This window comes from Pseudopipra pipra, chromosome 23 (genome assembly GCF_036250125.1).
Source record: "Pseudopipra pipra isolate bDixPip1 chromosome 23, bDixPip1.hap1, whole genome shotgun sequence".
NCBI lineage: Eukaryota > Metazoa > Chordata > Aves > Passeriformes > Pipridae > Pseudopipra > Pseudopipra pipra.
In genome coordinates, this window is record NC_087571.1 from 6,086,360 (window position 1) to 6,110,389 (window position 24,030).

The 24,030-nt window shown below is 55.0% G+C and overlaps 1 protein-coding gene across 2 annotated transcripts in view; it reads left to right on the forward strand.

Moving 5' to 3' along the window:
• DSCAML1 (DS cell adhesion molecule like 1) overlaps positions 1-24,030 on the forward strand; it is a 102,510-nt gene that overhangs the window by 7,293 nt on the left and 71,187 nt on the right. For both annotated transcript variants that reach the window (XM_064634728.1, XM_064634729.1), the window contains exons 2-3: positions 1,145-1,462; positions 3,913-4,059. In XM_064634728.1, coding sequence (XP_064490798.1) covers positions 1,145-1,462; positions 3,913-4,059 — 465 coding nt within the window. The remainder of the gene's footprint in view (positions 1-1,144; positions 1,463-3,912; positions 4,060-24,030) is intronic.

A 24,030-nucleotide genomic window follows, 5' to 3' on the forward strand; every position in this document is an offset into this window, starting at 1 on the left:
GAGGCTCTCCGTGTGGAGGAGGCTTTTCCTTCTCCCCCCTGCTCCCATCCCCTCCTCCCCAAGTTAAGGAATCGAGGTCAGGGAGGGTCCCCCGTGACTCGTTGTGAACCGGCGGCACGGTAGTGATCTGCTTATTGGCTCTGCGGCCCCGCGAGCGCGCGCTCAGCCGCAGCTATTAATACACCCGCCGAGGGCCCTTCCACATCCCTGTCCTTCCGCCCACTTGGAAGGAGTGCGGCTAAAAAAAGAAAGCGGATCTGAGTGACTGGGGGCCTCCTCGTCCTTATTTATAGCCGATTTTGCTGGCTCTGGTTGAGAAGGGGGAGCTCGTGGTCCTGGAGAGAGGGAAGGAGGGACCGGAGGAGTTGGGTGCAGAGGTTCCTTCCCTGCTTTCCAAGGAGGGAAGCGCTGTTCTCCAGTGCTTGTGGTGCCCTGGAGAGCTGCTCCCAGGCATTCAGGTGGCTGCAAGCTCTGCCTGGACTGTGCCACTGAACCCACCTCAGTTCTCCTTTGGATGGTGCAGGGATGCCTGGGAGAAGCTCAGGCTGAGGGCAGGGAGGGACTGGGTTTCCCTCTCTCTGGCTCTGGGAGAGGGGAGTGGCTCTGATCCCAGTTTTCCTGCCCCTCTCCTGGTTTGGAAGCAGTGGTAGGGCAGCAGGAGAGATCTCTGCCCTGCGTGGGGATGGTGTGCAGTGGATGTGTGGGCACTGCTGATGGGCTGAGCTGGGGGTCTGATGTGGCACAGGGGTGCTCCAGGCTGGGGAATGTTGGGGTTTGCAGGAGAAACGATGTTGGTTGTTGTGCTTGGCGTGTTGTTGTTGCACAGGGGCGTCCTCGGGGCTGTGGGTGCTCAGACAGTCAGACCATGTGCTCAGAGCCCGCCGGGCACCGGGGGAAGCCCTGGGGGGATGCCCTGGGTACCTGTCCTCGCTTGCACAGCCCTTGGTTGTCCTGCTGAGGTGCCCGTGATCCCTGATCCGTGCTGGCAGCAGAGCGCTGGCCTGTGAAGGTGGCCTTTGTGCTTCCAGCCGTGCCCTGATGCTGCCGCGCTGCCCTGCTCTGCCGCGCGTGGGGTCTCTGTGCCAGCAGGATCGGTGAGCCCTGCAGTGACCCCCCGCCCCTGCGGCCTCTGCTTTCTCCACAGCACACGCTGAAGATGTTGGAACCAGCCTCTACTTTGTGAACGACTCCCTCCAGCAGGTCACCTTCTCCAGCACAGTGGGGGTGGTGATCCCCTGCCCGGCCGCGGGGTCACCCAGCGCCGTCCTTCGGTGGTACCTGGCCACAGGCGACGACATCTACGATGTGCCCCACATCAGGCATGTCCATGCCAATGGGACTTTGCAGCTCTACCCCTTCTCGCCATCAGCCTTCAATAGCTTTATCCACGACAACGACTACTTCTGCACCGCGGAGAACTCGGCTGGCAAAATCAGGAGCCCAAACATCCGTGTTAAAGCAGGTGGGGGCTCCCTGTGGGCACTGGGGTCTGGGTGAGGGGCTGGTTTTCCTCTGGTCTTCTCCATGGCCTGCTGTCATGGGTTGATGGGCCAGCTCGCCCATCAAGAGCAGGACCAGGGCTGCTGTGTTGGGCTGTTGCAATGGGAGCGATTGATGCTGCACGGAGGGTGCTGGGTGGGATGTGCAGCTTGGGGATCTCCAGTGAGTGCCTGGAGAACGTGGTGTGGCTGCAGCCTGGTGGCAGGAGAGGTCCTTTCCCTGTGAACTGTCTCACCCAACCACATATAGAGGCCTTTCACAGCTGTGGGAGGAGCTGGACCACATCTGTCTGTGCTGGAAGACCCCCTCAGTGTCCCACAGCCCTGTTCCCACTGCAGCATCCAGCCCCAGCTTGCCAAGACTTATTAAGAAAGGAAAAAAAGGAGGAATATGGCAAAGAGCTGATTCCAAAAGCCATTAGAGTAAATTATTGACCAGGCTGAGGAGGGCTAATAGTCCAGGAATGGCTTCATTATGTAACCTATTAAAAGTGGGGCTAGCAGAGGGAACGTGACAGAAGTGACTACAGGGTTTTTTATTTTAATACCTTGTACTGCAGAGTAAATTGGTATTAACCCCCTTCTGCAGAGTGAATTATTTACCAGCACCATCAGGTTACCTATAAACCACAGCTTGGTGGAGGAGGGATGGAGCAGATGGGGTGTAGCAAACCCTCCTCGTGCCGGGCACCGCCAGGTTGCTCTGCTGGGGTCCCACGTGCTGAGGGCTGCCATGGGGTCACAGAGGGGCACTCCTGGCTCTCCTACCTCTTAATCCAGGGCTGAGTGCACCCATGCTGTCAGCAGGAGCTCAACCTCCCTCTCCATTAGCAGGAGACGTGGATGTGCAGTGGGGGCTCTGAGGGCCATCAGGAAGGCTCCAGCTGGCTCGAGCTGCTCTGGCTTTATGGCATCCGAAATGGCTGTGAAACATTCCCCTGCTCCTGCTCCCTCCTGGCCATCCCACACCCCTGTCACTCTCCAGTGCTTTGTAATGGCGGTTCAGCACATAAAGCCAATTACAGGTGTAGAAAGCCAGCAATTCCATAAAATGCAGTTGAAATTGAAAATATGAGGGGGAAAATCTCTGGAAGCCTTGGGAAAGCTGTTGTTGAGCACGTGGAGCAAATCTCTGCAGCCAGGGGAAAGTTTTCAGCATGCTGGTTGTGGACAGGTGTTACCCTCATGTGGGTTATTCCTGGTGGCAGGAAAAGGTCAGAGCCCTGCCTGTGGGGGCTGGCACAGGTCAGGGATGCAGAGGCAAGTGTGGGGGGGCCATGCCCAGGGTCTGCCCCGAGCTGGGGTTGTTGTGGTGATGGGGAGCATGCAGGATGCTCCTCATGGTCCCTGCTGGCCTTTAAAGCCTGTGAATAAACCTCTGCTCCAGGTGATTAAGGAAGCTTTTGCTGGTTAATCTGCTTTGGCTCTGCAGTCCCTTTCTGTGCCGGCTTCTCCCTGTGCCCTCATGGCACAGACCCCCATCTCTGGGCAGGGTGCCCTGAAAGCCTGGGAAATCAAGGTGGAAATACTGTCACCCTCTCACTGCTGCCTTGTCTGTGTGAGGTGTGGGATGTGATGCCAGCAGGAGCTTCCCACTGAGGGAAAACACCTTCCTTTGGGGGCTGCTGAGGAGTTTTGTTGGGCTGCTTCTGTTCTGGCCAGGGAGTGTTGTTAGATGATGAAGTGAACATATATTTCTCGTGATAACAATCGTGCCCATGTCTTAAAGGGCACAATTATTGCGCCAGTAGGGAGGCACCTGCCCTCAACTGCATTTTGTACTTCAGGAGTGTATGGTGTGTGCCTGTGTTACTGAGGCTGGTGACATCTTTGTGTCTTGCTGAAGAGGCTGAGGTGGCTCCATGTCACCCAGTGAGTGCTCCTGGAATGCTGTGGCACTGGGGAGTTCCTTGTTGCTGGTCCAGGGAGCAGTGTGGAGCTCTCGAAGGGATGTGCCTCTCCCTGAGGAGTAGGGCACGTGGTGGGGACATGTGGCACGGCTTGGAACATTGTTATCTGCTGCCCTCAATATTCCCCTGGTGGATTTTGGAGGGTGCCAGGCTCTGTGTCTCTCCCAGGTGCCTCACAGCCGCATTTTCGGCATCCAGAGGTGAAAGGAATGTTAGAGCTACAAAATGCCCTTGGTCCCCACACTGAATCTGGCAAGTTCAGGTGGTGCTGGGGCCCGTGGCAGGGTCCCAGCAGCAGGACCCAGGCCAGGAGCCCCCCTGCATGCTGAGCACAGCACTGCATTCCCCGACAGAGGGCTGCTCCCTTCCCGGGAAGGTGTTTGGGATGGAAGCAGTGTGTAGCTGGGTGGGTTGGTTTGTTTGGGAAACGTGGGATTAAAGCAAAAGGAAGTGTGTTTTCCTCCAGCACTGTCGTGCTACCAACCATCTGCTTTTCTCCACAGTTTTCAGGGAACCGTACACCGTTCGGGTGGAGGACCAAAGGTCGATGCGTGGAAACGTGGCTGTTTTCAAGTGCCTCATCCCCTCTTCAGTGCAGGAATACGTTAGTGTTATATCCTGGGAGAAAGACACCGTTTCTATCATCCCAGGTAAGAGAGGAGCACCTGTTCTCTTGGAAATCTGACCTGCTTTGCCATGTGTGACAGTCGCTGTTGTGGAGGGTCTGGTTTTGGCTCCTTGTCTGTGCCTGTGCTGCCCGAGCAGAGGCTTCTATTGGTGATCTTGCAGCTCCAGACTGGGCAACACTGCTGGTGTGAGCAGATGTGTCATGTCTGGGGTCTCCCGGGTGCCGTGGTCGGGTGTAAGCGTGGCTCAGTGTCAGTGTGGCAGCACATGTGCCCTGTCCTGGTCTCTGCCTGGTGCTTTGGGTACCTGGCACCAGGGCTTGGATAACAGGAAAAGCACCTGCCTTGCTGTCCGTGTCCCAGCTCCTGCAGCCAGGGCTGGTGTTCGTGTTGTCAGGATGATGCACATGTCAATATTCCAGCTTCACTTGTGACTTTTCACAACTGATTCAGTCAGAGGGAAAGAAGCTTGGTAAAAATGGCGTTTTGTGCCTCTTCCCATGCTGGAAGCTGCTTGGCCTCCCTGTCCCATGTTCCTGCCTTGTAGTCCAGGACGTGTCCTGCTCGGTACCGACCTCCATCCGTGGGAAAGGGGCTGTGGGAGGGACAGCATCGCCCGTCTTACGCGGGGACTTTGCAGTTCTGGGTGTTTGGCCTCTGGGTAATTCCTTTGACTTTTTGGCAGGTGCTCCTGCCTGGCCTGGCACAGGTGTTGAGTGGGCTGTGGGCAGGTGCTGGCACAGCGTGGGGCTGTCCCACATCCCCGTGTACCGGGGTGACCTCTTGGCTCCTCGGCGGAGCCGCTATTGATGGCAGCGCTGGCTGCCCGGCACAGCCTGTGTGAGCCCGTAGTAAAGCAATCAATACTGCTGTCCCCGGGGCATCCAGAGACAATTAAAGGATTTGGCCCAAAGTGAGTGCTCTGTGCTTGATATTTGCTCACAGGTCAGCAAGTCCTGATGCTCCTCCGGGTCTCGGTGCCGCCGGGAGGAGCAGATGCTGCCAGGAACGGGGCTGGGGCACCACTGACCGAGCAGGGGAGGCCATTCTCTAATCCCTCTGGCACGGATGCTTCTTCCTTAAGGAGCTTAAGGAGCAAAGTACTTCACCTGGAAGGGGGGTGACAGGTTCTCCTGAGGTCTGTGGTGGCTCTTGCTGGTGGGCTGTGCCTCCTGAGTGCAGCCAATATGCTGACTCAGCACGGCCCACGTGCGCTCAGAGGCAGGCGGAGGGAAGTGGTGCTCCCGACCCTTGGCAGGGGGACAGACTGGCCTTGCCAGCCTTTCTGTGCAGGAAATGGCTGTGGCTGAGGGAACGTGAGGTGGATTTCGGCGTGGTGGATGGGGCTGAGGAGTTTGTGGTGTCCATCTCTGGAGTGTGAGGCACTCAGGTGATGCTCGTGGTGGACCGCGGGTGATGTGGGTGATGCTCTGCCCACCACGGGCTTGTGCTGTTTGATGAGTGGGAAATGAGGTCCCTCAGCAGGACAACCCAAGGTGTTGTTTCCTCAGTGCAGGCTGGCTCTGGCAGCACCTCCTGGGAAGTTGGTGGTTCAGGATTCTGTGGGATGGAGCTGAGCAGTGAGTGCCCCTGTGGCCAGTGGGCTTGGCAGTGATTTTGCCAACCCAGCACCCATGCACTTGTGTGATCTTAACCAGACTTGTTCCCAACTTTGCTGTGGCAGTGGATTTTTAATATGATGATTTAATTAGGGCGGAACGATTTTAACATTCTAAAGCAATAATTACCCTAAAGACAGAACATATAAATTGTGTTACAGTGCAGAGTCAACACAAGCAAACATGTTGTGCCGTTAGATTACAAATATAGTATCTGCCTGAAGCTTATTTTTTTGTTGCTGGTGTGTTAGAGCTAAAACTGGATTTGCTGTTACCAAAAATACACTCTTTTCCTGACCTCTGCTGATCTTCTGCTTCTGTCCTGGTTCTAAGTGGGGAGGAGGAGGGATCCCTGCTGTTTGGAGGGAATGGAGTGGAGGTGAGGAGAGCTGGGATGTGGTGCTGAGGCCCCAGGGCCCCCCCTGTGCCTTCAGCACTGTGAGACTCTGCTGCAGGAGGAAAGGTGTGTGGAAGGACTGTCAGCAGTGCACTTGAGCTGTGCTCACAGCTGGCTGTGTAACGTGGTGTTCTCTCCTGACTTTGGTGTGCCAAACTCTGCTTTCCCTGAAACTTTGCTCTAGTGCTCCCTGTGGAAGGCTGGGCATCTTCCCAGCAAGCCGAGATGCAGCAGGGGAGGAACAGTCCTGATGCACAGAGCAGGGGAAATCTCCATCCAGCCTTCTCTGTGGCACAAAACTTCTTTTAAGTGACTGTTTTCACAGTAAATAACTTTTCCCCAACCAAACCAAAGTATTTGTAGCTCAGAAATAGGGGCAGTGAGCATTTCCCCTGGGGCTGCTGCTCTCGTGAGCTCAAGCCTCTGCCTCTGTACATGTCTGGGGTGACCCTTTTGTGAGCTTTCTCGGGTTCTAGGAAGAAATTCTCCCCTGTGAGGGTGACAAGGCACTGGCACAGGTTGCCCAGAGAAGCTGTGGCTGCCCCATCCCTGGAAGTGTCCAAGACCAGGCTGGAGCAACCTAGAATAGTGGAAGGTGTCCCTGCCCATGGCAGGGGGGTGGAATGAAATAGGCTTGAAGGTCCCTTCTAACCCAAACCATCCTGTGATTCTGTGATTGATGATTCTTTTTCTGCTTAATTGGGATTACAGGGCTCCCAACCCCTCGTGTCTCTTCACTCAAGCCCTGCTGCTTTCTTGGTGGGGGCTTGGGGTGGGTTTGGTGAGTACAGGGTGGTGCCTTGCTGGTGAGAGCCCTGCTGAAGAGCCGCCTGCCTCCCCGGGCTGGCGTGGCGAGTTGTGTTATTTGGTTAACTTGGCACCAGGGTAACATACCCCAGAATCAAAGATAAATTCTTTATGGCAGGTTATCCGGCACATAAATCATCATTAGTGCAGCTCATTTTTGTTTAGTGCCCACCTGACCGTGCTGCCGTCGGAAGCTGTGTGTTTAGTGAAGTCAGGGGTTGCAGGGAAATTACAGGGTTCTCAAAAAGCCATTTGCTTTGCTGGTGCTCACATCAGAATCAATCTTGCCTGGCGTTCCCAGCCTTGCTGCAGACTCTGGGGCTCCGTGTAGGAGGCTGTGCATGGCAGGGCAGCAGCAGTGCTCTCTGGAGAGGGCTGGGGGGAGAATCACACCTCACACCCGGGCTGGGATTTCAGACTCGGCTGCTACTGATGAATCTTGATGTGTGTTTGAGGGGAAGGATGGGAGCACGGCAGTGTTTTACACACCCCTCGCCCTTTTGCATGAGGAAGTCCTGCTACAAACCAGTTTAAGAACTCAACATTGCAAACAGCTTTTATTTTATTATTTTGTTGTTATTGTGTGTGGGTCCCACGTGTGTGGGCACTCCTGGGGTGTGTGTCCAGCTGCAGCCCACGAAAACAATATGGGCAGCTACCTGAGACACCAGAAAGTGGATTTTTGGGCAATTTCAGGCCCTGCTGGGTTGTTGCAAGGCTTTTATTTGAGCACTGCTTGGCTTTTGCAACCCTGTGAGCACACACGTGCCTGTGCACTTCCAACGTTGCTGGGTGGCTCTCTGTGGTGTCCCTGGAGAGCAAATTGTGGTGCTCTCAGGTGTGACAGCGTCGTGTCAGCTCGAGGGAAAGCTGACAGTGCTTGGCACCCATCCTGCCCAGCCTGCTGGCACCAGGACTGGCAAGGGCAGCAGGATTTGGAGGCAGTGAGCATTACTGGCCTGGCAAACCCAGAGCTGAGCTGCTATTTGCTGCTTCGGTGTCGTGTAACTTGACAGGTTGTGTTGGAAAAATCTAAATACAGCACTTCTCAAGGTACCACCGTTTCTGAGGGGGCTGCCTTTGTCACCAGCCTAATGCAAATCCTCCAAGGGCTGCTGAGATGAGGATGTACTTAGTCATTGGTTATCCACAAAGCCTTTTCTCTGGAAAGCAAAACGTAAAGCTTGCCAGAAGGATGGAGCTGGGAAAAAAAAAAAAAGGAGTTCTGTGAAGTTTTAGACGTGTTTTTGTGCATGTTATGGGTTGAGCCTTTCAGGAGTTTCCAAAATACCTGAGCTGATCTGTTGTGGTGCTTCAGATATGAGCTCCATTTGACCTGCACAGCCCTTTCTGCCCCGTCCTCTGGTGTCCCCAAGGCTGGTTGTGGGGTTCTTCAACTCGTCTCAGCAGCTGTTTAGTGATGTGGGCAATGAAAGTACAGCAGCTGCCTTGTGCTTCCGTGTGGCCAATACCCCCCAAAATGTTCTCTCTCCTCTGCTGCACCTCGCCAATGACACAGGGTTTTTTTCTGAAATGGCAGAAATGGAAACTCACACAAATCCCACTGCAATCCATCCCAGGACGTGGTGAGTCCCGGGATGAGGCGTGAGGATGGATTTGTGGGCACAGCATTCCCTCCCAGCCGGGCACTGTGTGCCATAGGGCACGGAGGGATGATCCAAGGGGCAGAAGAGCCAGGACCTGGATAATTCAGCATTGTCCTCCAGTCAGTAGGCTTATTCTGCAGGACACAAGTCTCCTGTTCCTGGAGAAAAGCTGGAAGCTAGGACAGAATAAACACGGTGAGGCAAAAGGCTGCCCTTGTTTCTGTGTTTGTCATCGTGGAGAGGTTTGGAGACACAGAGAAGTTACTGGGGGTCACGTCCAGCTGCTGGTGTTTTGGTTTGGTTTGGCCTGAATAATAACAATAACCCAGCTGGTTTAAAGCAGGAGGCTGCGGGTCTGAGCGTGCTGGGCACGAGGCCACCCTGCTGCCCTGTCCCTGCTGTCCCCTGTGGCTGAGCACGGGCTGGTGGCTCTGACCTGCTGCTTTCCGTGGAGAGGAGGGAGCCTGGGCTGCTGCTGCCTGCCCTGCTCCCTCCCGGCGTGTGCAGGGAGCAATCCACACAGGCAGCTCCGAGGAGGTGCTGTGACCACTGGGCAGCAGGCTGGCCAGGAGTTGGCCTTTTCAACTGGATTTTGTCACTCTGCCTGGGCCGGGCTGACTCGCAGCCTGGAGCCGCCTGATGTGATGGGAGCGAGCGTTGTCCTGTCCTACCCTGTCTGGGGGTGCTGCAAAACCTTTTCCCCTGTCGGCCTCGAGATCTCTAAAGGTGTCCTGCCTTCTCCCCCACTCCTTGCCACCCTCTCTGGCTTCGACATGTGCCCAGACCTGTTACAGAGGGAAGTAGCTCCAGGCGTTATTCTCACCAAGTGGGGTGAGATTCTGTCTGAAATCATTTCATCCTTCCCCAGAGACTTGGCGTGAATTTTATCTAATCGCCATGGCAACAGATAAAAAAAGGTGTGAGCACATCTCCTTTTGCTGTGATAATTCAGATTTATATATTCAGATCAGATTGGAGTTAGAGATTTTAAAAGGAGCAGATGCAGCAGAAGGTGTGACTGCAAATAATGTGGCGAGAACGTTTGATGATCCTGCCCTTTAAGAGGGGAGAGCGCTTTCCCGCAGGTTTTTTTGGAATATAATTATTCCATCAAATCCACTTTAACAAGGACTCATTATAGCCCTGATAATGCAGAGTCACGTTGGAGACAATCTCACACACACACACACACAGAGCACACGGAGGGACCACAACAAGTAAACAGGATTCTGGGAGCAGCCGGGGTGGTCACCCTGCTCCCCGTGGCACCTCGTGCTCCTGGTGCCTGGGCTCTGCAGGCCCCCAGCCCCATCACCCCCGTGGCAGGGCTCAAATGGAGATTTGCTGACTCGGAGCTCGGGCCGTCCTGAGCCAAAGCTTTTGTTGGCAGCTTTTGCTGCGCTGTGGCAGCTTCTGTAGGAAAGGGAAGCTGTGGCAGAGGGCAGAGCTGGGATCGTAGAATGGTTTGGGAGGGACCTTAAAGCTCATCCAGTTCCACCCCCCTGCCATGGGCAGGGACACCTCCCACTAGCCCAGGTTGCTCCAAGCCCCGTCCAACCTGGCCTTGGACACTTCCAGGGATGGAGCAGCCACAGCTTCTCTGGGCAACCTGTGCCAGGGCCTTGCTGGTTGGAGAGGGGTTTGGAGAAGGAAAGGGGCTGTTGATCTCACACTTGGCATCCCTGTCCCTTGGTGCACCTGTAAGTGGGAATCTTGGGCCACCCTGAGGAGCAGCTGTGTTGTAAGGAAAGGATGAATGGCAGGTAGAGAGTGGGATGGATGGCTGAGGGTTTGGAGATCCCATGGGAGGCAGGTGGGCTCTAAATCTCTTCCTGGAGTGCAGAGAGCAGGAGGAGGAAGGAATCAGTCAGAGGGGATGCAAGGAGGAAGGGTCTGCTGGTGGCGGCCAGAAGGATGCATGTCTGGGCTCTCCAGGGTCCCAGGGTGACTCTGTGTAGCAGGATACATCATTCCAATCACACTCTGAATTGCACATCGAGATTTTGCAGGAAATGGCAGAGGAGCTGGGAAAAAGAGGGAAGTCCCCTGGAGCACCCCGGTGGTGACATGTGGGGAAGGGGAGTGACGTGGGCAGGAGGGGGTTGGAGGTGCAGCCAGAGGCTGATTAACCTCCTGTGGTGATGTGTTCTTGACCTTACAAGGTGCCTGGGCTTCCCTAGAGGAGCTGGGAGACCCTTGGGCTGTGCTCTGTGTGTCCTTGTGAGAGGATTCTCTGCTGAGCACAGCCCTCAGAGGAGGTTACGGGGCACAGCTCCCATGGAGCTGAGCTGTATAATGAAACCTGGTGCTACATGTGCCTTCTGCACCTTGCTGAACCCACCACTGTTCCTGCCTGCCCGCAGGGCTGAGCCTGGAGGATCCAGGTCCTCGCTGAATTACAAGGGCAGTGGTCTTGTCTCCCTGTTCAGAAGGTACTTGCTAAATTCTAATGCTCTTGTGCATTTTAAAGGCCTTCCTGCCAGCAGAGAGCTCACCTCTGGGATGTGGGTTAGCTCGAGCTGAGGCTGTGATCACCACTCCGTGTGCTGGGCAGGGTGGTGTGGATGTTGGGCCCAGAGCTGGAGCTCGGGGGGCTTTGCACAGGGGTGCAACCCATGCTCAGCCATGGACCACCTTGCCTGAGGAGTCCTTGGGAGCCACCCCTCTGCCTGGAGCACTCTGCAGGACGGGCTTGGAATGCACCAAAATCCCTTAAAAAAAATCACAGAATAGGCTAGAATCATAGAGTGTCCTGAGTTGGAAGGGACCCACGAGGATCATCAGTCACAAGAATCAACACAAGAAAATGCCAAAGCCAGCTCTGAGAAATGGGCTTGCTGGCGTGTTCAGGTTCTCCACCCAGCCCCAATCTTTCTCCTTGTATACCTCTATTTAAGTGTCACCTAATGGAGTGAAGACATTGCTGGCTCCTGTCCTGCTGCCCCGGGTCTCCTCTGGGAGCAGTGCCTACCCAGCAGTAATTGCTACAGCAAAGCCAAGTGAGGTGAGAGCTGTACAGGTCAAACCTCTTCCCAAACCACATGTTTTTGTGAGCTTGAGCCACCTGCCCCTGGGGCCTGTGCTGGGCTGTGGAGGGAGAGGAGCTGGTGCTGTGTGTAGCAGAGCTGAAGTCATCACTTCTTCGTGCCACCACCACTGGTGTGTCCACTGGGAGGGTGGGGTGTGCGTGTCCAGCCCATCCCGAGTGGGCAGAGCAGGGTTGGGGTGCCTGTGGACAGGGAGGGGGGGTGTGTGTGTGTGTGTCTCCCTCCCCCTCCTCCCCGTGCACCCGCGCACATCCCCAGATGCAGAAACAATCCCGGTCATTATTCCTGCCATGGTGACAGTGACAGTGGCAGAGATGCCAGCTTCCTCACACAGACGGCTTTATTTCATCTCCTCTGTTTTTCAAAGCCTCTTTCATTTTGTATGAGGAGACAGATGTGAAGGGCTGCAGGCTGATAAATTCTGCTGTCTTATGAAAAGAGGGGGTGGGTTTTTGTTGTGGTTGCTGCTCTTCCTCCCTCCCCAGCCCCCTCCCAGCAGCCTCTTTCTGTCGAGGGTGCTCCCTGCTCCGGGTGTGGGACTCTGTCACCTTGCTGGGGCAGGCAGGGCTGAGTCCCCTGGCTGGGATTTGGGGAGAGAACCTGGGGTTGTGGTGATGGGCACCTGGTTGGAAGCAAACGAGCCCAGAGGTGCAGATGCCTCCCAAAGCATCCGCAGTGCCTGCTCTGAGTCTGCCCACTGGGTGGGCAGGAGCTGATCCCAGCTCTGGAGTCAGGGCTAAACCTTCCCAGGGGCTTAAACCCCAAATCCTCTTCCTTCCTGTAGTTGGCACCAAGGTCTGGGCTGGGGCAGGGGGCTCGGAGGTTGCTGTGGTCTGTGCCAGCTGTGGGATGGAGCTGTGGGATGGAGCGGGATGCAGCCCCTGCACTCCACGGAGGGGCTGGTGGAAGGGTGTGTGCTCTGTGCCTTCTCCATCCTTCATGGAGCACCTGGCACTGTGGCTCCAGTGGCATTGGGGGTCCCAGGGCAGCCCCCCTTCCTCCTCTCCTGCTCTGCTGACGATAGTTCAAGTTTAAAAATAAATTGCTCCATCTTTAATTGCGGTTTAAATAACTGCTTCATTTTTATTTAAATGTGGCTCTGCAAGGCTTGGAGAACAATTAGGAGAAAATACAGGGCATTGCTCTGGTGCATGTGTTCAAGCATATAATTAATTTTTTTTATTATACTGATGTTTGCCGAATCTGGAAAAAGATCTTATTGTTCCTCTTGATTCAGTCACGCAGAGGATCTACAAATACACCAGCCATTTCAGGACTCCATTTGCTAAGCCGGGGAGCCTTGGTGCTGACACGCTAAGGAAGGCTCCTCGGATCGCTGCCCTTTGCCATCCCTGCTGTGACAGGGATGCAGGGGGGGTGTGCAGCCTCAGAGCGGGGTAGGCTGCTCTGTGCCACCCCAGGACTGCCTGCAGGGGCTCCCCAGTGCCAGGCTGGTGGGCACAGCCCGGGCTGGGGCTGTTGGATGTGTCCTCAGCCCCTCCTGAAGGATTTTGGCAGCGCCTGGTGCTGTGGGTGCTGCTGCAGGGCCCACACTGAGGTCTGGGCTGGGGGCTCACCCCAGTGGGGGTTTGTGCTTTTTGTTGATGAATGGTGTTAAAATGCCAATACAGGACTGGGGGACGTTGGGTGAAGCCTCTGCAAGGCTCAGCATGACCCAGGGACCTCTCACAAGCGAGCTGGCCATTCAGGGCCATAAATCTCATTCAGAGTCGATAGGGATTAGGTTCCTAAGTGCCCAACATAGCTAAAGTGCTTCTGAAAGTGTCGCTTGTTAGAGGGCTGCGAGGAAGCTGCATGTGGTCTGGCGGGCTCTAAGCTTATCAGTCAAAGGTGCTTTACTTGGTGACAGAAGCCACTTGTGGTAAACAAGCTGCTGGCCCTTTGGACTCCTGACAATCTTTTAACCATTTATTAAAGCAGCTATGAGCTCTTCTTGGAAATGAAATCTTAATAGCGAGCGTGGCAGAGATTTTTCACAGATGGCAGCACTGCCAAAAGCAGGCATTCAAGAAAACATTCATCAAAAACATTCATTTCTTTCAAAAAGAAATTGACGTTTATAGCGTAGACAAATTTGGGACTCATTTGCTTTGCCTTTCAGTTTCGGGATTTTTAGAGGTCACGTTTTTCTGCACCTCTGAGGGCTAGAGACTGGTGTTATTTTTAACTGGAAACTGAGATTCTCGTACAACCACATGGCACTGAGAACTAGGGCGTGTGGAAGGGCTGGGGGTACGGCAGGACCCCGGGCAGGACTGGGGGAGAGGCAGGGGGTCATAGAGTCACAGAATATCCTGAGTGGAAGGAACTCACAGGAATCATCCAGTCCAACCCCTGGCCCTGCACAGACACCCCAACAATCCCACCCTGTCCCTGAGACCGTTGTCCAAACTCTCCTGGAGCTCTGGCAGCCTTGGGGCCGTGAGCACTGCCCTGGGGAGCCTGTTCAGTGCCCAACCACCCTCTGGGGGAAGAACCTTTTCCTAATATCCAACCTACACCTTCCCTTCGCTGTGCCCCAGGAGCTCCAGCCTCTGCCTGGAGTCCTGTTCTCTGGTTTTTGCATGGGGACCCTCCCCAGGGTGGGATGGGTGCCCAGCTGGCTCTCCTGGTGATGGAGGTGATGGCAGGGCCCAGGTGGGAGTGCCATGGCATGGTCAGGCAGAGAGGTTCTGCATGCTGCTGCTCCAGCCCTGGAGAGCACCCCTGGGCACCATCCCACCCTCACCCTTCGGGGAAGGACGGGTGTGCCCTCCCTCCTTAAAAAGGCAGAAATTCCCCCAAGAGGGAGCAATTCATTCGCAGCTCATCTCCATTTCATCTGAAGGCTGCACCACGCTGGGTTTCAGCCTTGTTATGTTTTCTCTTGAGCAATACCTTTTATTTCTGCAGTGTTTAATATTCCTTTCCAGAGCCTCCGTTGCCTGTTCTGGGTCTTTCCACTGAAAGCAGCTTTAAAACTGTAAATTGTCATGGCTGAGCATGTCACAACCAGCTGGGTTCCTGTTCAGGTGCTGTCACCCCTCCCCAGCCTCCCCATGCCCACTTTTCCCTCTGTGCTGGACATCCCCAGTGAGGGGTACCCCTTACAGTCAGACTCAGCCTGGGCTTGTGCAGAAGTGGTTTCTCTTGCCCAAGCCAGCCTGGTGCTCAGTGTTGGGCACTGTGGAGGGCTGTAAATGCTCTCGTGGGTCTGGAGAAGAAATGCCCATGCAGACACTGAGACCTGCCGTGTGTTGGTCAAGGAGAAGGACAGGGCCTGTGCTACCCCATTACTGGGGAGTTTTGATTGTGGCTGAAATGAAAACTCTGTGCTGGTCATCACTCTGTGTTCACCAGACCCTGCTCCAGCCCCTGACTGATCACTTGTAGCTGCTTCTCTGTGCAAACCAGATCTCATTTGCATCGGGGAGGAACCGCGTGCTGCAGGCAGGGGAAGCTGCTGCCACCACTGGAGATGCTCCTCGGGTGTCATTTATTGTCCCTTTGGCTTGCAGCTCGTGTGTTCCATGTGCAGTGCTGGCCCAGGACTCGCTGGTGAGGGTGCCTGGCACTGCAGTGTCTCTGAACGCTGCGGTTTCACAGGCGCCTCCCGAGCAGGAGAAGCGTTAATGTTTCTACATCTTGTTTTCATGCTTTACTCGTCCCAGTAGTAAAGCTGTGCAAAGGCACGAGCGTTCACAAGGAGCAGGAGTCAGGAAGCAGCCCCTGGGTGGGGGCTGGTGATCACCTGGGTGGCTGGTGGGTGCCCAGCCTGGTTCTCCCTCCCAGATGGGATGTGAGACACGTGGCTCCTTCCAGGGAGGTGATTGTTGGCTGCCCCAGGTGAACTCCCTCTGCCTCTTGGCCGACTTCCACGCACTTAGTGCTGCTCCCCGTGCTCAGCTATTGTATAATCAATCCGACATCCTGGCACGTCCCGTTGTTTAAACAAGAGCTGTGGCTATTGCACACAATAGATGTACAACACGCGCCCGACGGTGTCAAGAATTAACTTCATAATCATCTCCCTGATCTTTCTTGGCAGAGCTCTGGCATAACCTGTCGTGTCTTATCTAGGGATGGCGTGTGAGTTATAGTTAACTCCGCCCCGGCTCTCCGGGTGAGCCTGGTGGTGGGCCAGGTTTTGGAGTGCCTGTGTCAGGATTCCTCCCTGACATCCAGCAGAGCCACTTGGCTCCTCCAGTGCTCTGGGTGCTGAGGGCACCGGCTCTAGTTTGCAGCTGCATAACATCTGGTGGGGGGTCTCCTGCCTGAAGGTTGGGGAAGGGAAGAGAGCCCACAGGTATGGGCCACATCCATGTGTGCCCTCACTGAGCATCGTTTCCACACCTCAGCCCTGCAGATGTGATCATTTCATTTGCAGAAGCTGTTAAAAACACACACGTGTCTCTCTTTCCTGCAGAGAAGAGTTCTTTGGAGATTATATTTTTGTTGTAGTGGAGAGCAGATTTAACCAAATACCCGTCTGCACCGTGTTGGCATCTTGCAGTGCCAGGTCCTAGGAAATGTGAATGGCTGAATTTCTTCTTTGTTTATCCGTATGTACACAATGTCTGAAACAAGCTAAAAATGATGAATTGTGGCTAATGCTGCTGCGTGATGGAGATAAGACCATAATTATTTGTTTGGGCAGCTTAAACCAACACCGAGAGCCTGATGGAAAACACAGTGATAATTTAAATCTCTTTGTGTGGGTCTCGTGGGCTGTGTGACCAAGCGTGAACTCGCAGCACGGGCCCGTGTGAGTTTGGCACTCGTGCGTGGTTAAAGGAGGTCATTTTGGTGTCACGCTTCACGTGCCGCCCCCCGAGCGTGCTGGGCCCCGTGTCTGGGGACAGACACGCTTTGGGCTCCTTTCTGGCAGCCTTTAGCACCTCTGTGCTGCCTCAACCTTGGCAGTTTCCTACTACTGTAGCGAATACTAGTAGTATTAGTGGTGCTGCAGGTGGGAGTGCAGTCCCTGCACGTCCTGCCTGCTCTGGAGAGGTGCCTGGGTCTCCCTCGCATGCCCAGCCCGTCCAGGCTTGTTAGGAGAGAAATGGGTGGGTTGGGCTCCAGCTGCACCTGAACCCGTGGCAGGGGTTGTAAATTTTGACGTTCATTATGTTTGTTTTGCCTCAGTTTAATTAGCTGATCGATGAAAGCCTATTGAGATCTGACCTCTCCTGCCGGCTCCGTAAATCAGCTCCGGCGGTGCTGGAGCGGGGTCTGTGCACAGTCCCGGCTGCTGAGCTGTGCTGCCACATCCTCGGAGCAGGAATGGCCTGGCTGAGGGGCAGCACAGCCCTGCCCTGCTCCTGTGTTCCTCTGTCCCTCACCCCTGGGCTCTGCCCTGCTCCCTGTGCCCTCTCAGGCCATGTTTGATGTCTCTTTGTGCTGTGATGTGTGAGCAGTTCCCGTGGTTTACAGTGGATCCTTCGCTCCCACCTTCTGGATACTCCCCTTCCGCCTCCCCCTGTCCTTCACCTCTGCCATGAGGGTCTCTGCCCCTTCTGCTCCTCAGCAATTGTGTCTGGAAGCCTTTAGAATGGAATCACAGGATGGTTTGGGTTGGAAGGGACCTTACAGATCACCTTGTTCCACCCCCTGCCATGGGCAGGGACACCTTCCACGGTCCAGGTTGCTCCACGCTCTGTCCAACCTGGCCTTGGACACTTCCAGGGCTGGGGCAACCACAGCTTCTCTGGGCAACCTGTGCCAGGGCCTCCCCACCATCACGGGGAAGAATTTCTTGTGTATATTTTGTTTTCATGGTGACCCTGGAGACACATCATTTCCTTGGAAGGGGGATTCAGAAGCCCCAATCCCAATTCCTTTTTGCCCTGCCAAATCTTGCCTCTCCAGCTTCTGCACGCTTGCATTTAGCTCCTTCTTTTTTAATCTTCTTTTCTTGGTTAAGACTCCCTTCCAGCTATCTGAGCCAAGCTGAGCAGAGATGTTATCAGTGCTCTGAGGGTCATCTGTGTTGCTTTCCAGTTGAAAGCAAGAGGCACTGAGACCCTGAGACATATCCCTGTCATTACTCCCACTGAACTGTTAGCAGAGAGCAGAGATGCACCCACAAAGGCAACAGGACTCTCCTGGATCTGTCAGGAGAGATGGTGCTGCTGGATGTTGAATGTGATGCCACTGTTTCCCCCTGTGAGCTGTGTTGGGACTCTGTTGGGACAGGCTTTTGTTGTCAGATTTCTTTGGCTCTGAACAGGGCCCAGAGAAACCCCCATCTCACATTCAGAGAGTCCCTGGGGTTGCAGCCAGAGCTCTGAACTTAGAGGGGTTTGCATTTAATTATAATGAAAATTTCAGTTCTGTAATGTGTGTTTAAAATCAGGCAAAGCCTCTCCTGTCCCAGCACTGCTCCCTCCTGCTGCTGGCACTCCAGGCATCTTCCCTCATGGAGCACCAGTGGGATCCCTGGGCTGCTCCTCTGCTTCCCATGGCAGCAGCAGCAGTGCCTGTGTCCTCTGAAGAGGGTGACAAACCCCTCCTCACCACCCTCTCTGTGCCAGGGCCACCTCAGCCTGCTCTGCTCCCTGGGCAGCTCAGTCCCTCAGGGCTTTCCTTGCCCCTAAATCCAGGGATTCAGCACCCTTGCCCTGAGCCGTTAGCACTGTCTCTCCTTTTTCAGAGTTATTTTGCCATAATCTGGAAAAAACGAACTGTGTCATCTTTGGCATGTTTTCCTTTTGATCCCAGCTTTCATTATAACACTTTTTCTTGAAGAAAAGTGTTGGAGAGAGAGAAGGTGAATCTGAGGGTCAGATCGGAGGGTCTGTGGTGGATCAAGGTACAGGAGGAAAAGCTTTTGCATCCTGCATTACCACTATGTATTTATGTTTCAGTGTAAAGGGGAAAAAAACGCACATATTATCAAGTGATGCACTTTTTTATCTTCTTTATGACTTCTAATGCTATAGCTGGTTTTTTTCAAACTGCTAAAAGCATAAGCATTAAAGCAATTTTCCGGAGTAATATAGCAAGAGGTCTGCAGCAGCTCTGCAACATTTGATAATAGTTGCCATCTTCAGCTGAAGATAATGATGTTAACAAATGTAATGGGAGTAATGAGTGGAGATTCAAAAAAGCAGCTTTTGTTTAATTTTTTTGTAATGCAAATGAGTTGGGGAATAAAGAAGAAGAGCAGAAAATAATGAAAACTTCATTGGAAATGAGTCTTAATCCTTGCAGCCAAGCACTGGGAGGTAGGAGGGAAGGAGAGGGATAGAAGTTGAGGATGCTCTGTCCCTGGAAGTGTTCAAGGACAGGTTGGACACGGCTTGGAGCAACCTGGTCTAGTGGAAGGTGGCAAGGGGTGGAACAAGATGGTCTTTAAGGTCCCTTCCAACCCAAACCATTCTTGGATTCTGTGGGGTGGCTGGGCTCTGTATTGGAGTGGAATAAGGTGAAATTTGGTATCCTGGCAGGACTGGCTCAGGTGGGCAGGAGGAGTCAGCCACGTGCCAGGAATTGGAAGGGGCTGCCCAGGGAGGTGGCAGAGTCCCTATGCCTGGAGGTGTTCAAGAAATGACCAGACGTGGCTCTCGGTGCTCTGGGCTGGGGGACAAGGTGGGGGTCAGTCAAAGATTGGACTTGACGATCTTGGAGGTCTTTTCCAGCCTAAATGATTCTGTGATTCTGTGACTCCACAGCCCAGCTCCTCACAGCCATGGGCCTGGGGCTGGCTGCTGTCTCCTGGCATGGCTGCTTTCAAGCAAAGCAAAACTCCCTTCCTCTTGCTCCTGGGAGGCTGGAAACCCTGTGTTTTCTGTTCCTGCAGCACCTTCTACTTTAGAATGATGCCAGCTGAGTTCAACCTTATGACAGCCCAGCAACTCCCTCTCCCCATCAGAACAAGTGAATTTGCTTTATTTAGATTGACTCCCAGCCCAAGTGATAGGTATGAGGCTGGCACATGAGCGTCCTTGTGATGAGGACTGGCACTTATGCATGTGCAGAAGATTCAGGTCTGTCAGCTTGTGTCAGCTCGCCTTCTACAGAGTGTTTAATCTCCTCACCCTTGGCCAAGAAATGCATTAAGAGCTCTGCAGTGAGTGGGAGCTCAGGAGTGGAGCGATGTTGGTGCCTGCCCCTCTCCTGAGGGTGCCCTGCGGAGTGATGGGATGAGGGCAGCGGGAGGGAGCACCAGTCAGACTGGGCACTGCTCCTGGAGGGGAGCTGGAAACTGGGAGGAATTGGAGGTACTGAACAACCCCTCTTCCCCCCGACGGGCTGTTCTTAGAGGTGTAAGTGGAGTGCCAGGAAGGTGGTGTTTGGACCGGGGCTGGGGAGGCAGGGAGCAGGGGGTGACCCCTGTGCCCGAGTCGAGGCGATGCCGTTGCACTGGAGGCCGAGCTGGCTCGTGCTGCCAGTGAGCAGATGGTGGTCACGGCTGCGTGAATGTCCTTGGGCACGAGGAGCAGCGTCCCCGGCCCGGGGGGGATCCCGTCTGTCCCCTTTCCGCGCTGCCGCAGCTGCGGCGGGACCCGCTCCCGCCAGCCTGGCCCCGGCTCGGGGCAGAGCAGAGCTTGGTCCGGGGGATTTGGGTGGCTGTGGGGCTCCCTTGCTGCCCGGGGACAGGGCACCTCTGGCAGGGTGCCCTCTGCAGCATCGCCTCTCCCTGCATGTTGCATGTGAGCAGGCAGGCACCGAGCAGTGCCATCATCACTGGGGGTGTTACTGGGAAAGGTGGGAACCCTCCTGGGGCTTGTGTGTGACTCTCTGCCACATGAGAGATGTCTCTCAGGGCCCTCGATGGCAGTGGGTGCTCAGCTCAGGGGTCGCAGTGAGGAGGGGGTGAACATCTTGGGGGACAGGCCGTGCTGTGAACCAAGAGCTTTCACACTCTCCTCATCTTCCCTTTTTTTTTTTTTTTTTTTGCAAGGGTGAAGATGTGAGTTATCGCATCTGGCTTTGCAATTTGCAGCTTTTAATTAATCTGAAATTTCAACATAGAGTTTTATGGTAAGCAGAGGCATCTCTGCAAGCTGGGGAGGGACCTTAAGGATGATCTGAGATGAATCTGTGGGATGAGATACCAGTGCAGTAAACAAGGCTGTATAAAAGAGGGCTGTGGAGTAAAAAATGCTGAGATATCAAGGCAATGATCTACAAATGAGATTTCCTTTTGGTGCCCTTCTCTGTTACAAGAGTGTCCATTGGCTGGTCTTTGTTCCAGCACCGACTGATGATGATAAGTGAAATCTCAGCTGTCTGTGTGTGATGGACACTCAGTCCATCACCAGGGGACCTTTAGGCCAAGGGAGGAGGGGTCTGTTGAGTAAGGATGGTCTGGGACCTGGGCTTGGGTGAGGTGCTCCAGCCTGGAGGGGCACAGCAGGTACCTGAGCTTCCCTAGTGTTTTGGGCCAGTTGTCCTCTCTCCATAAGTGGCTGCAGCACTTTGCTGGTTTTTCTTGGCACGTAGGGTCAGAATTGTTCTTTCTCTGAATCCCGGCACGATCATTTATCTTTGTGGTGTATCAGGGCTCATTGTTGTGGTTCCTAAATAATCCAGCACTACCAAACTCCTCGTTACCTGCTCTACCCTTCCTTGCTGTCCTCTGTGTCACCTCTCTGCAGAGCAAACAAGGGTCTCCTGGATGCAGGAGCTGTGCTGGGTCTGCATGGCCAGTGCCCATCGCGTGCCCCTGGTGTCACTGGGCTTGCTTGGGCTTGCTTCACTCCCTGTTTAACTTCCTGCAGCTTTCAGAGTGGTGTATTATCCTCTGATTTCCCTCTCCAGCCACCTAAAGCCTGGAAAATTGCAATAATGAAGGGTAATGATAGAGTGTGGGGAGCAGGCTTCCATTTGAAGTCTCTTAAAGTTGTATAAACACAAGCAGGAAGCGTTTGTTTACAAATATTTTCCTGTGAACAATCGAGGGGGAGAGCAAGCTCCATTTGTCTCTGGCTGAAACATCCTTTCATTCCCTGAGCCTCCCAGGCTGAATCCCTCAGGAACAGGTTGGGAAACTCCCCAGCCTCGGGGGCTTCTTGTCCTGCTCCCGAATTGCAGCCCCCAGACCCGGTGCCAGCAGACCCACTGGTGGCAGTGGAGGTCCCTCCGTGTCTCCCTCCCCCCCGATGGCTCCACAGGAATGTGGGTCCTTGTGGCGTGGAAATCCCACTGGAAATGCAGGCGAGGGGCAGGCCGGGAATTTGCTTTTAACATCAATATTCAGAAATAGTGCGTGTGAATAATTGATGGTCCTGCGAGCTGGGGCTTGTCTGTCTGTCACAGCAAAGCAGAGGTGACAGAGTGACAGGCTGGGGTGGGGGGAGACTCCCACCCCTCCTGGGGCACCAGCAGGGTGGCTGCACAGGGTGGGATTGGCCTGGACCTTGGCAAGGGCTGCTGGGCTGCTCCGGCTGCTGCCGGGGAGCTGGGCAGGGTCTGTGTGCTCACCCGGGTCCCAGGCAGGGACAGGGTTGTCCTGTTCTCCAGCCTGGGCCGTGGGACCTCCAGCAGCTCCTCCAGCTGCTCTCCAGGTCCTGCTGTGCTGCCGTGGCCGAGCCACCGATCTGAACGTTTTAGGTGAAAAATAATCTGTCAGCAGGATTTGCCTGACCTTAAATTAGCTCTCACAAGAAGAGCTTAACCCTCATTGCTGGGTCAGTGTCTCCTCCCTCCCCAAGTCAACCTGGCTGCCTGCCTCTGTCCCCTCTCTATTTTAATCTCTATTTTTACTCTTTCTTTCGGGCATCCTTTGTCTTTAGGGTGATTACACGGTTCTGTTCCGAGCAGGCAGAGGCTGCCATGTTTTCTGTGAACCACTGGCAATTAGACCAGAATAGCTGTCTCCTTAATGATAACGTGCTGTGCAGCATCGCTGCGGTGCTCGCACCACCAGGGACACAATCCCTGGGAAATTTGGGTGCTACAGGGCTGGGGCAGGGCTGGATTCTGCAGGAGTGCTGATCCATCTGCTGGCAGATCCATCTGCTGGCCCTGGGACAGTTGGTGTGGTGCAGGATAGCCCAGCTGGCTTCACTTCTGGGCCGTGCAGGGGTTATGCCAGGGGTGCAAGTGGCTTTACCTGCTCCTGCACTGCCCTGCAGGTGGGATGGGCAGGTCACTCGGTGGGGCTCAGCCTCCCGCCAGCCTTGGGATGCAGCAAAGCCTCACAGTTCCCCCTTCAAAGCCTCCAGCACTCCCTGCACGGAGCAGGGGAAGAAGAAAAGACCTCCCCGAGCCCAAACTGCAAAGGAAAGAGAGAGCTGGAGCCTTTATAGCCAGAACCCTGAGCGGGAGGGAGGAGCAGGGCTGAGCTCCCGCCGCTCTCTCTGAGCTGCTCTACAAAGCAGCTCCCGGCTTGGCGAGCGAGATACAGCGAGAGGTTTGGAAGTTGTGACCTCAGCAAATGTATTAGACGGGAGAAAAGAGCTTTTTTCCTTTCCCCCGTTCCAGTGTCAGCGTAGCCGTGGCTTTTAAACCACATTATACAGGCTTGTCATCCAAGATAAAATGTTATTAAGATAAAATGCTACACGGGGAGCAGTAGGGGACTTCCCACCGCCGTATTTCAGCGCAGCCGTAGGACTGCGGGGCCGCGCTCTGCCGCCGGCGCTGAGCCGGCGCCTGCAGCCAGGGCTGCCAGGGACGGAGCCTGTGATGCCCTGCAGCAGGGCAGGACCGGGATGTCGTGTCCTCCTGCACGCCCACGGGGCGCTGGGCGCGGGGAGGTGCTCCCCTGAGTGTGCCAGCGTGCCCCAGTGCCTCCTTCCCCTCTCCCAGCCCCTGTCACCCGCGGGCAGGCTGGCGAGGCATCAGGGCACCGGCCTGCGTGGAGCTGACAGGGAGCATGTGGGTGGCCCAGGGGCCTTCCCGGGGCCCCTCCTTCACGGGTCAGGGCACTCTGCGCCTGCCTCCCTCTCCTCTGGCCTCCCTGCCCTGCATCCTCGCAGCCCCCGCTCCCAAGGCCACCTTTTCTGTGTGGCTCCCCTCCCACCCAGCACCCCACAGTCCCCAGCCATGGCCAGTGCAGCCGCTGTTGCACATCCCCGCGCCGCTGTCGTGCCTCCATCCCCTGCTTATGGCTGGCACAGCCTCTTTAGCCTCGCTGACAGCCTGTCGATAATATTAATGTACTCCAGCCTCCGTTAATGTCCGTGTGAAGTCTCCTCCTGCCCTCTGCCATCTCTTTTCCGTCACTAGGCGTTTGTGCCGTGTGGCTGTGACATTAATCTGCTGAGCTGTGCCGGCAGTGTCAGTGTGAGTGGCTCTGGAGCGCAGGTGCAGGATTTCGGGGAGCTTTCCAGACCCGTCCGCCAGTGACAGAGATGTTAAGGTGAATCCTTTAAAATGACTTGAAAAGAGCCAGGCTGTGTGCCCCGCTCCTCGGCAGCTACAAAAGGAGAGGGCAGGAGCATCTCACCTGGGCTCCAGCACATCAGGAGGGACCCCGAGGTACGTGTGTGATCTGCAGGCAAAGCACACGCCAAAACATGGAGCGGGAAGAGCTGTTTGACCTGACACCAAGGCAGAACAGAGAGAGG